Genomic DNA, 13,807 nt, shown 5'->3' on the forward strand with positions numbered 1-13,807 from the left:
AAGCCTAAGGACAGGATTCTGTTCTCTGGGAAAGACCTTCAGAACAGCCCATTTGTCAGTATTATGGGAAGGCTGGGGATGGGTGGGACGTTAGACAGCAGATGAATATTGAAACAGTAATTCAGGAAAGGAAACAAAACAGAGGCTGTTCAGACTGAAACATGGGAGGGACACAGACTCCAATTTTTCAGGGTATTATCAGAAAAGGGGAGCAAAGAAGAAGTTCTAGAGTATGGGACTCAGGAAATTTCATGGCAACTCTGTGCTACTGCTGTCAGCTTTCCCAAACAGTAAAGGCTTCTCTAGGGTGTGGAGGAGATTAAGGAATTATTTGAAGGGAACCAGTATTGCAAAGCATGGAAAATAATACAACTAAGCCACCAGTGGTACTATATGTAGTATATTACCACAGGGTACGAGAATGATTTGCTGATATGCTATCCCGACAGATGGGGGAAGAAAATTTTTATACAGATTTCTTTTTCATTAATATTTATGGATCTTCTACTCTACATTGAGAACTGGGGATACCATAATGGCTGCCCTAATCTTGGGGGATGGTGATATCATTGTGGTATTTTCTATCTACTTTAAAATTGGTCCTGTAACTGGAGTGGAAATGAGACTTCAGATGTATATTTTCCGTAAATCATATTCTGGAGACCAAGGTAAAGCAGCGTCCAGGGAAATGAGGCAGGATGCAATCACTTCTACATCAGATTATTGACGATCAAGTAAAAGTTTAGAACTGTGCTTCTCCTGGTTTGCTTGGCTACTTTCTCTATACAACTTGTTGAAATATTACTTTTATATTCTATTCCTCAGATTCAAAGTTTGTGATTTATCGATACAGACTCATTGTATATCTGAAGACAGTGATGAAAAATCATTCCGCAATAACAAGATTCATCCTACTAGGATTAACAGATGACCCACGACTACAGGTTTTTCTTTCAGCATTTCTGTTTCTCACCTACATTTTCACTGTTACGAGAAATCTAATAATTATCCTCCTCACTCTGATGGACTCTCACCTTAAAACACCCATCTACTTTTTCCTTCGGAATTTCTCCATCTTAGAAATAATATTTACAACTATCTATGTTCCTCGATTCCTATACGGCATGACAACTGGGGACAAAAGTGTTACCTATCGTGCTTGTATCATCCAATTATTTTTCATCATCCTCATTGAGGAAACAGAATTTTTTCTTCTAACTGCATGTCCTATGACCGCTATGTGGCCATCCGCAAGGCCCTGCACTACAGCGCCATCATGAATGAAAGGGTTTGCACCATTCTTGTCCTTTGCTGTTGGCTGATTGGTTTATTGTCATCCTCCCACCACTTAGCCTGGGATTTCAGCTAGACTTTTGTAACTCCAACGTCATCGACCATTTTGGCTGTGATGCGTCTCTGCTTCTGAAGATTGTCTGTTCAGATACTCAATTTGTAGAGCAACTAGTTTTAATCATGGCTGTGCTGACCCTCATACTGACACTAGTTTGTGTAATTGTGTCCTATACTTACATCATCAAGACTATTTTAAGACTCCCTTCAGCTCAGCAAAGAAAAAAGGCTTTCTCCACCTGTTCTTCCCACACGATTGTAGTGTCCATCACATATGGAAGTTGCATCTTCATCTATATCAAACCAGCAAAGGAAGGAGTGGCCATTAACAAGGTGGTGTCATTGCTCAACACCTCAGTTATCCCTTTGATGAACCCTTTCATTTATAGTCTACGGAATAAGCAAGTCAAAGAAGCCTTCAAGGACTCAGAAAAAAAGATGGCTTTTCTTTCAAAGAATTAAGAAACTAAAAAGATTTTTAAAAATAAATATATATATATTTCATTTTTTACTATGTGTTCTAATTCAAATCTGCAGTACAGTATTCAAGTAACAGTCTGATTTAACCACCACACTTTCTTTTCTATTACTCTTAGAACCACAGACTGAAGTAAGCACTATGGCCTTAATTCAAATAGAACTTCTTTCATAATGGCTCGCTTTCATAATTCAGCATGAATATAGATTTCCAGAAGATCCAGACAAAACCTCATCATCCTTATGTCTGAAACACAAAAAGACAGTAACAAAAATTTCAGTTGTATTTTTGTCCATTCATTTCTTTAACAACTTTTTAAAGGCAAAAAATATTTGTCTCAGGGGCCGGCCCCGTGGCGGAGTGGTTAAGTTCTCATGCCCCGCTGCAGCTACCCAGGGTTCCGCCGGTTAGAATCCTGGGTGGGGGCAGGGCACTGCTCATCAGGCCACGCTGAGGCGGCATCCCACATGCCACAACTAGAAGGACCCACAACTAAAACTACACGACTATGTGCCAGGGGGCTTTGGGAGAAAAAGGAAAAATAAAATCTTTAAAAAAAAAAAAAGAATCTTTAAAAAAAAAATTTGTCTCAGTATTCCTTCCTGGTCTAGCATCCACTATCTCAAGAACAATGGGTAGATGTAATTTGTTTCTCAATTTTTTTATAATGCAAACCACCCTACTCAGACTAAGATGGAACTACTTCATTACGCTAATTTGCTATTAAAGAGGCACTTTTTTTGGTGTTTTAAATTTTTTATTTTTAGTATTATAGCCCTCTACTTTTTCCAATTTTCTTGAGATGTAATTGACATATAACATTATTTAAGTAAAGTGTATAACATAATGATTTGATTTATGTATATACTGAGAAATGATTACCACAATAAGTTTAGTTAACATCCATCACCTCTCATAGTTACAATTCTTTTTCTTGTGATGAGAACTTTTTAAGATCTACTCACTTAGCAACTTTCAAATAAACAATACAGTATTGTTAACTATAGTCACCATGACGTACATAATACGCCTAGAACTTATTTATCTCATAACTGGAGGTTTGTACCTTTGGAGCACCTTCACCCATTTCTCCCACCCGTCACCTCTCACCACTGGCAATGACCAATCTGTTTTCTGTTCCTACGCACTTTGTTTTTTTAGATTCCACGTATAAGTGATATCATACAGTATTTGTCTTTTCCTGTCTGAATTATTTCATTTAGCATAATGCCCTCAAGGTCCATCTATGCTGTTGAGAAATGGCAAGATTTCCTTATTTTTTAAGACTGAATACTATATATATATATATAATGTAAAATACAAATATATAAAATATATAAATCATTGTATTTGTATATAATATGATTAATATTAATACAATATAAAGATATATAAACAATATAAAATATAAATAAAAATATTTGTGAGATATGTATATATATCACATTTCCTTTATGCATTCATCACTTGATGGACACTTAGGTTGTTTCCAGGTCTTGGCTATCAGGAATAATGCTGCAATAAACATAGGGATGCAGATGTCTTTGAGATAGTGATTTCATTTCCTTTAAGTATATACCAAGAAGAGGGATCACCGGATCATGTGATAGTTCTATTTTTAGTTATTTGAGGAATCTTCATACTGTTTTCCATAATGACTATACCAATTTACATTCCAACCAAAAGAGTAGCAGGGTCCCTTTTCTCTACATCCTCACCAACCCATGCTATATATTTTTTTTTATTATACCCATCCTAACAGGTATGAGATGATATCTCATTGAGGTTTTGATTTGTGTTTCCCTGATGATTAATAATATTGAGCAACTTTCCCTCTACCTGTTGAGAATTGGTATGTCTTCTTTGAAAAAATGTCCATTCAGTTTTTTTGCCCATTTTTTAATTGGATTGTGGAGGTTTTTGCTATTGAGTACTAGGAGTTGGTTATATATTTTAGATATTAGCCCTTTATCAGATACATGGTTTGCAAATATTTTCTCCCATTCTATGAATTGCCTTTTCATTTTGCTGATTATTTCCTTTGCTGTGCAGAAGATTTTTAGTTTGATTTATTCTCCCTTGTTTAATTTTGCTTTGTGCTCTGAGCTTTTGATGTCATATCCAAAAAATTATTGCCAGGGCCAATGTCAAGGGGTTTTTACCCTATGTTTTCTTCTAGGAGGTTTATCCATTCAGGTCTTATGCTTGTCTTAAATTCCTTTTGAGCTGATTTTTGTGTATGGTGTAATATGATGGTCCAGTCTTATTCTTTTGCATGTGGATATCTAGTTTTCTCAACACCACTTAGTGAAGAGATGATCCTTTCCCCACTCTGGTTGCCCATCTATTTCAGTCCCTAGAGACGTTATGGTCATTTAGCCAACACCAGAGGTCTCTGGATTTTAAATCTCTCAGTTCTGCTGGCCACTATAGTAACCATGCCTATCTTATTTCTTGAGTATAAGTGCTGCCACCTGACGCCTACAGGCCAGGGTCTCCTCCTCCCATTGAATTCGGGGAGCCCTTTTCAATAGCACCATCTCCCAATGTCATCCCTGGACTTTAGGGAATAGTCACTACAGAGCACTTCAGGACGCCAAGGTTCCCCATCAACAACATATTTCTCAATGTCTGATGAATGGAATGGAGTCTGAATGTCTGGAATTTCCTGGGCTGTTGTTGAAGAGTAGATGAGCTAGTCTTACATAATAAATTTGTTCCAGTATCTCAATCTCCTTAAGTCTTTGGATGCCTTCTCAATAGCAAAAGGAGGAAATTCTGAAATCTCAATTTCATTCAGTATAGGACACATTTGGGCCAAGTAGAGTCACGTCCAGCAACTTAAGAGATCAGCATTCACATCAGTAAATTCAACCCAATCCATTGTTTCTTCTCACTTTACCCTAATTCTAAAACTCTAATGATTCATTCACATAGATATTCCTCAGGTTTCTGTTGATATAAATAAGCTGTCTTGAAATTCTTTAGGTGTGTGTGGTACCTCCTTCCAGGTCATACTGTACCCAATGCCCTGGAGTCTGTTTGAACTTGAGTCTGGTTATTGGACCCCAAGCAATGAGATAAAGTGAGGGTAGATCTTGAACGAATTCAGCATTCTCCTGCAAGAACTCTACCTCAAAAGAAGTCATTATATCATTACCTCTTCTTCAGGCAAGAAGAGCTCAAACACTTGAGACAGGATATAAATGTCTACTTCTCTGGCAAAGATGGTTAAGCGGAATATGGGGCTTCAGTGGAATCTACCCATATGTGCCCTCTAGTAAACACTGGAGGTTGTGAATTCAATTTGCCTAGAAATGAATTCATCCACAAGATTAGACTTGGGTTGGTTTTCAAGGGTTTCAGTCCTGGAGCTACAGGAAATATTAGTTTCTTTTGTGGAAGTCATAGTTATCTGACTCCTTTTTCATAATGAGATGAGAACTTAAAATCCTGAGATGATCATTTTCTTTCTTCAAGTTCCCCAGATGCTTAGAAATAACCAACCAAAGTTACAGTTATGTTCCTCATTTTCACTAAAATATTCCATGGCGGCAGCTACTTGATAAAAGCAAGTCATAAAAACAGCACACATTCAAGAGGTGACAAAACCCACCTACTTATAGAAGGGCCACAAAATATTATGGATATTTCTGCAAATTAACATTTACTGTGTGCTTGACCATGTCTAGGCTAGATGGCAAGATCTTGGATGGCATCTTATCTCCTACCGGCCTTCCCTGATACTCCTGCCACAAACACCCAGTGCAAACAATAATAAACTTCTATTAGGTAGCAAAGAGCACTACTCATTTCATCCATAAGGTGAGGGACCAAACATACAATGCTGCCAAACAGAAAGAGTTTTAAGAGGAGAAAAAATTTAATCATAACCAAAGAAAAGAAGTGTTTACAGGAATATTTAAAATAAGCAAAGCAGCAAGTTATGATTGTTAGTCACTCTAGATTTTCAAATATCTAGGACTTTGAAAAGGTTTTGATTTGAGGAAAAGAGCACAGAAAGATAATAGGCTCAAGCTGAAATGGAGTAACAGGGAGCATATATGCCTTCTTAGGTTAAACCACTAAAAATTCAACTAAAGTATATGAAATCAAAGTTTTCCAGATAATTGATATCAGACAATGCCAGACAGTGATCCCTGAGAGATGATTACTTCAGCTTACTTCCTGGAGACAGTGTGGGGTCGGGGGGACCCATGTGGAGCCTATCAGTCTGCTAGAGTTGAGAAGGTGTAGGTGGTAGTCCAGGGAGCCTAAAGATCACAAGACAGAGTACCGAGGGGTGGGAGGGACACAGAGCGATATCTGTGATCTACAGACAGCCCATCATGAGCATTCTTCTGAGTGCTAATCATGATACACTCGTAAGGAAATTGCCTGACCGAGGTAAGAATCACCCAAAGCATTGCGAAGAACCATATTCTGAGCCCACAATGATGGAAATGGTTCCTATTCACACCAAACATAACTAAAACTCTCATAGTTTACTGGGTATTACTCAGAAAGATTTGCCTCAGCATTGGGCAAAAAAATCACAAGGCTAAACACTGCTCTGGTCCATTCTAACACAGATTTAACACAGAACCTGAGAGAAAAACTGTTCCCAAGTGATTTAAATGATACCAGAACAAACCTAAAGGATCTTTATAGGCACCCAAGTACATCCAGGCTTCAAGAAGGTAAAATTCATAATGGCTGACATGATCAAACTCATCGGGCATGGAAAGAAGCAGGAAAATACAACCTATAGTGAGTAGAACAATCAATACATACAAATAGCCCCAAGACTGTGATACAATTAAAATAGATTAAAATTAAAACAGATGATACAATTAAAATAAAATACAGTAGTTATAACTGTAAACAGTATAAAACAGTTAAGACAGTAATTGTAGCTGTGCTCCACACTTTGAAGAATATAGAAGAAAGAAAAGGTTAAGTAAAAACATTAAAATTATTTTAAAAATCCAAGTCAAACCTACAGAGATGAAATCTACACCGTCTGAGAAAAATACCAATGGAATAGTTTTAACATCGGTTAGATATTGCAGAAGAAAAATTTAGTTAACTGGAAGAAATAGCAGTAAAATCTTCCTCTATAAAACATTCAAAGAAAAAACTTTTAAAAACATAAAACAGCATCAGGGAACAATGAGACAAATTTAAGAGGCCTGATGTCTTGTGTAATTAGAGTCTCATTTAAAAAAGGAGAAAGGAGGGAGAGAAAAAATATTTGAAGAAATGAGTGAAAATATTTAAAAATATTGTAAAATTCAAAAGGTGGACAATATAAATCCACTGACCAGAGTCTCAACAAACCCTAACCACAATAAACATGAAGGTACAACAATTTTAAAAATTGCTTAAAACTAGTTATAAAGAGAAAATTTTAAAAGCTGCCCAGGAATAAAATCTTTTCTTTTTTTTCTTTTTTTTTTTTTTTTTTTTTGCCTTTTGACCCCCTTCAATCATGTCTCCCATCCCTCACTTCTCATTTCTGGCAACCAACCATCTGAATCGGTTCTCTGTATCTACAAGGTTGTTTTTTGGGTTTTTTTGTTTTAGATTCTACATATAAGAGAGATCATACAGTATTTGTCCTTTTCTGTCTGACTCATTTCACTTAACAACAATGCCCTAGAGGTCTATCCATGTTGTTGCAAGTGGTGAGATTTCACTCTTTATTATGGCTGAATATCATTCCACTGTATACGTATCTATACACCACAATCTCTTTATCCATTCATCCACTGATGGACAGTTAGGCTGTTCCATATCTTGACTGTTGTAAATAGTGCTGCAACGAACATGGAATGCATACATCTTTTCAAGTTAGCGTTTTCATTTTCTTCAGACAGATGTCCAGAAGTGGAATTGCTGGATCATATGGTAGCTCTATTTTTAAATTTTTGAGGAACCTCCATAGTGTTTTCCATAGTGGCTATACCAGTTTCCATCCTCATCAACAGTGCACAAGGGTTCCGTTTTCTCCACATCTTCACCAACACTTGCTATTTCTTGTTTTTTTGACAATAGACATTCTAACAGGTGTGAGGTGATATCTCATTGTGGTTTTGATTTGCAGTTCTCTGATGATTAATGATGTTGAGCATCTTTTCGTGTACCTGTTGGCCATCTGTATGCCTTCTTTGGGAAAATGTCTATTCAGATCTTCTGCCCAGTTTTTAATTAGATTGTTTGTGCTTTTTTGCTATTGAGTTGTATGAATTCTCTCTATATTTTGGATATTAACCATTATCACATATATGATTTGCAAATATTTTCTCCCATTGAGATAGGTGAACTTTTCACTTTGTTGATGGTTTTCTTTGCTGTGCAGAAGCTTTGTAGTCTCATGTCGTCTCACTTGTTTATTTTTGCTTTTGTTGCTTATGCTTTTGGTGTCAGGTTCAAGAAATCCTCACGCAGGGGCCGGCCCCGTGGTGTAGTGGTTAAGTTCACATGCTCCGCTTCAGTGGCCCAGAGTTCATGGGTTTGGAGTCTGGGTGGAGACCTACACACCGCTCATAGATCCGTGCTGTGGCAGCATCCCACATACAAAATAGAGGAAGTTTGGCCCAGATGTTAGCTCAGAGACAATCTTCCTCCAGCAAAAAGAGGAAAACTGGCAACAGATGTTAGCTCAGGGCCAATCTTTCTCACCACCCCGGCCCCCCAAAAAAATCTTACTACATAAAAGTAAGAAAACGTGAGAAGGACAGCATACTTCTTGGTAGAAACAATGGAAGCCAGAATGTTCAAGGCTGTATGCTTTCTCCCAGTCCCATAGAGTCAGGCCAGCTTTCTGCACATGCTAACAAGCCATCTGCAAAGGCTCACTCTCACCACCATCAGGGGAATGCACAGGGAGCTGGCCACAGGCTGGGAGGGTGTGTGGGAGGCTCGTGGAACATTGGGGGTGCCTGTGGATAAGTTGGGGGGATCTGCAGGTGAGGGATCCCAAACACTCCTGGGTGGGCTTCCTGGTGGAGTCCTCAAAGTGGTTATAGGATCCACCTCCCATTGGGTGCTCCCCCTGAGCCCTGGCTGCTACTCTCCTGGCTGCTCACTGCTACCTAATCCTGCAGTTTGCAACTCGGATTTCTGGATGAGGCAAGAAAAAAAAATGTACCTCTTTGGTGGTTTCCACACAGCTAGGGGAAGCAAGGCGCTCACTTACACACTCTCACTTTCTCCCACATGAGAAATCATGGACCTATAGAGTCTCTCTTGGCGCTGAGATGTGCCACTTTGCAGGAGGGATGATGTGGGCAAAGTGAAACTATTCCTCTTACCCTCTTCAAACATTCAATCTCCAGTGTTTCTTTCTGCTCCGGTGGTCTGCTGGAATTTCTCCAGTGTACCCTCAGACTTCCACAAAGGCACTCTTGTCCATGAGTGATTGTCAAAATTGGTATTCTTCGAGGAGAAGACAGTAGAAAGCCTATTCTGCCGTGTTGATGATGTCATTCATTCCTTTTATTTTCAACCTTTTAATATCCTGTTTTAAGTGTCTCTTATATGCAACACATTGACGGATTTATTTATTTCTATTTTTAATCTAATTTGAGGATCTGTCGTTTTTTTATTGTGGGATACACTGATATATTGTTTTTATAATTCCTATTAGTAGCACTGATTTCTGCCATCTTATTCTGTATATTCATCTATTCTACTTGTTATTACTTTTTTATCTGTATCTTTCATTAGATGAATACTTTTATTTTGTTGATTTAAAAGTTATAAATTCTATTTTATTTTCAGGATGGATACCCTAAGATTTATCCTTAGTCATTTTAATCTAAGGATTTCTTAAACTTATATCTTTAATTCTTTCTTGGATGACAGCAAGTATGTTATTATTTTTTTGTGTATGTTACTTTGGACTTTCTTCAAAACACCACCATATACATGTTTTCTAGAATTTTAGTTCTGGCAATGGATATAGATCTTCTGCTTTTTATTCTTATTTGGGTCTTACTTTTTAAAAGATAAAAGTATATTTTACATGATTAATATAATTTATATTATAATTTTTAAGTTTCATATTATTTGCACCATCCTTCTGGATTTATTTATCCTCTTATTTGAGTATTTCTTTCAAAAGTGTTGTCAAATTCGATCTTTGTATGGCAATCCTTCTGAAGTGTTGTCACATTTAAATGTCTGATTTCTTAAGGTGTCTATTTTCCTTATCTATCCCATCTCAGCATACTCAGAGATATCCATCTTTCCCTATTAAAGGAACTTCCTATAGAAGGAACTCCTTCTTTTTTCTTCCTGCTTCTCTTCACCTGTAACTCTTATTATCTAGGTTTATTTGGCATCTGCTCTTGTTTCTATCTGCCTACTTATCTAATCTAATCTCTTTATTGTTTTCTGTTACCCATCTAATCACTTTATCATTTTCTGTTGTCTTTTAAGAGTTTATCAGATCTCTGTTCTCAGACAATTTATCGCTATTTTTGTTTTGGTTCTCTCTCCCCTGGTATGAGCCTCACCTGTTTTGCTCTTTATTTCAATTATTATGTTTTTCAACAGTACTTTTTACCTAGTTCTTTATGTGTTTTGTCCTTATTTTTACCAGTGTGATTTTTATCTTTCTGAATAAATTGTACTTATTTCAAGTTCTTGATGTTTCTGTTCCAATAATAATTCTTTGTATCGTATGTTGTCTGGTGTGTGATCATGCCCCCTCTCCACTCCTGCAGTGGATCTATTCCTCAGATGGGTGATTATTTTGACTTCTGAACTCATGACCTCTGTGTAGCTTCAGCTATACTGTCTAGTGATATGTGTGAGCAGATTAAGCCCTAGTTTGTGACATTCTGAATGAATTAAAAGAAATGGAAAAGATGATCCTAAGGCCAGAGAGCCCAAGTCGTTACAGAACTGTTCTTACCTTATTTGCCTTCTTGAAAAATTCTCTTTTTTCTTTTGAATTTTATTTTAAACTGTTTCCAAGACACAGCATTTGGAGAAGACTACCTGTTTAGATTTGGAATCTGTAAGTCCACATCCTCTGGGGGCTTAGGGAGAGAGGAGAGAGGAACGAATGCCCAAGAGGGACAGACCAGCCCCGGTTGTTTTATTATCTCCTCACTTAGCTCTGCTCTGATAGCATCCTCAGAATGCCAGGCGGGTAAAGCTGCGTTTTTGATTCTTGTCTGCAGTGGTGCTAGGAGGGATAAAACCCCAAAATTTATACGTTTTGACACTGAACATTTCAAGAGCCCAACTGCAGAATCATTAACCTCATTCCTTTGCTTAGCTAGGACATGGAGTACCTGCCAAGTATGCATTAACACAAAGCCAGCTTAGATGAACAGTTTCAGGGGAGCATGACTTGTCTTTGGACAAGCTCATTTAGAAGGTGATGAATTCCTTCCCAAATTCATTTCTAAATGCTTATATTATGAAGGCTGGATCAAGACTTGGCTAGTGTTCTTGGACGTGTAAGTTGACAAAATCTTGAGCGTTTTTGCTCCAGTTGGAGAAAAGTAGACCAATGTATATCTTTTTAAAAATTATTCCTTTATGGAAAGATGGCAAGATGGCTATAGTTTAAAGATAAATGAAAAAGGACAGGAGAATCAACATTATCGACATCTTGAGAGAAGCACAGTCTCCAGGGTTCCTTGAAGAGCAGCGCCCGTGCTAGAGTCCCTCGAAACAACGCTGCTAATGTCGCTTCTTCACTCAACACTTCTCTGACTCACCAATGTCCAGCTAACTACACAGTTTGTAATTAAGTTCCTTTGTGATCTGGCCTCTCTTTCTCACTCCAAATTCTTCTCTCCCTATTCAACTGAATAAGCAATATACTTTGCCTCCAAAATTTCAAATCATTTCCAGAAAAGTTAACTCTTTCCAACTGTCCTTTTTATGGATTTTCATTCATCTTTCTCTAGTAACACTTACCAAGTTATTTTATTTTTGTAAACTCATCATGCAAATTTATAGTTTATGCGCTTTTGCACCACACTCCACTGTAGATTCCTCGAAATTAGGACATATTTCTTGTGCCTTTCATATTTTTATCCTCAAAGGCCAGTTCAGCACCTGAAAAATAGTAGACACTCAATACATATTAATTGAGTGAAATATATTTACATTGAAATGTAGTCTGTTTTTTAAAGCTTCACAATATTTTTGATGGTGTCCTTGAATGCCTGCTTCACTTGCTGATTTCTTAGAGTATAAATGAAGGGGTTTAATAAAGGAGTAATTGAAGTAATGAGCACAGCCATTCCTTTGTTGAAAGCACCTTCTTCTTTTGCAGAGGGATTAATGTACATAAATATGCAGCTCCCATAAGACAGGGAGATGACAATCATGTGGGAGGAACAAGTGGAAAAAGCCTTTGTCCTTTGCTGGGCAGAAGGGATCCTCAGAATAGTCCTGATAATATATGTATAAGAAAGTGTCACCAGCAGCAGAGTAACCACCAGATTCACAACTGCCAAGAGGATGACCATCAATTCTAAGAGGCTTGTGTCTGAGCAGGCAAGCTCCAGGAGGGGCCCATAGTCACAAAAATAGTGATTCAGCACATTGGAGGCACAGAAATCCACCTGGCTCATCAGGATGATTGGGGGCAAGATAGCTAGTAATCCCCCCAGCCAGGAGCAGAACACAAGTTGTATGCAGACTCTGCTGCTCATGATGGTCAGGTAATGCAGGGGTTTGCAGATGGCCACGTAGCGGTCATAGGACATAGAAGCTAAGAGGTAAAATTCTGTTCCCCCAAGAAATATAGCAAAAAAATACTGGGTCATGCATCCAGCAAAACTGACGACCTTATTTCCTGTTGTCATGCTGGTCAGAAATCTGGGAATGAAAATGGATGTGAAGGAAATTTCCAAGAAGGAGAAATTCCGGAGGAAGAAATACATGGGGGTCTGGAGGTGGGGGTCTACCAGAGTGAGAATGATGATGGTCAGATTTCCTAGGACACTTAGCAGGTAGGCAAGGAACAGAAAGATGAATATCACCACCTGGAGTTCAGGTTGGCTTGTGAGGCCCATCAGAATGAACTCAGTAAACGTGGTCTTGTTTTTCATTGTTGACTTTTAGTAGAGCTAAAGGGAAAAGGTGAGAATAATGAAAACCAAAGTTTCTCAGGCAGGAGAGATAAAGCTGATTGTAATCCACAGGATCAGGTCATATATTACTCTCTATCCATTTGGCCCAAACCATCCGTTGGACGGGACTTGGCTCCATGGAAGCCCCATATCTTCTAAGTAAGTGACCTTACTCTTAAAGGTTTTGTGATTCCTCAGATCAATCTATTTCTAGATACTTAACAGAATCTGTTACAGAATAATTACTCAAAATTTTTTCAGAAGCATACATTTTTGAACCTATCCTTTCCTCCCAAAATGTTTGTGAAATCTCCACATTTAAGTCACTTTCCCCTGACTCTCTTAATCTCTCTTACTTCTGTGCTCTTGGTAGAAACATCTCTAGCTGATTCTTGTTCTGTGCTTTCCTTTGCCTTCCTTGGCCCTTTTCCCTCTCTGGTCTTTTTTCCCCTCCCTGTACTAATTGATGCTTCACTAGCTATCTGCCATCAATCCTCACCTTCATTACTGTTCAAATATCTGCCTTCTCTGTTTCAGAAACCAATGGGAATTTCCCCATGCATATAATGCTGAAGATCCTGACACATAATTGATTTTTTTATACACCCCCAGTTCTTTTTTAGGATGAATTTGTAATAGGGCTTTAGGACTTTAAGATCTTTGGTTCAATCATATCTCACTGTATATTGTGAGCCTCTTTGTCTACATGAACAAGGCCCAGGCATCAATAAATCATATTAATTAGCATTTTCTTATTTGTTTCTCTGCCATGTTCACAGTCTCCGAGGCAGTGATTTGGGCTATATCTCTGAGAAAAGACATCTTGAGAGACCCACAGGCAGCATCTCAGAGTGGATTTTGCACAAATTCTTAA

General features: G+C 38.0%; 1 protein-coding gene and 1 pseudogene across 1 annotated transcript; one reads left to right on the plus strand and one right to left on the minus strand.

Annotated features, from left to right (window-relative positions):
- OR6C344P (olfactory receptor family 6 subfamily C member 344, pseudogene) lies at positions 879–1,812 on the plus strand (annotated as a pseudogene).
- On the minus strand, positions 11,983–12,912 carry OR6C4D (olfactory receptor family 6 subfamily C member 4D). The gene is given in 1 exon segment (NM_001391045.1): positions 11,983–12,912. A coding segment is annotated over 1 exon segment (930 nt).
- Between the last annotated feature and the right edge of the window lie 895 nt (positions 12,913–13,807).

The sequence above is a fragment of the Equus caballus genome, chromosome 6, assembly GCF_041296265.1.
Source record: "Equus caballus isolate H_3958 breed thoroughbred chromosome 6, TB-T2T, whole genome shotgun sequence".
Taxonomy (NCBI): domain Eukaryota; kingdom Metazoa; phylum Chordata; class Mammalia; order Perissodactyla; family Equidae; genus Equus; species Equus caballus.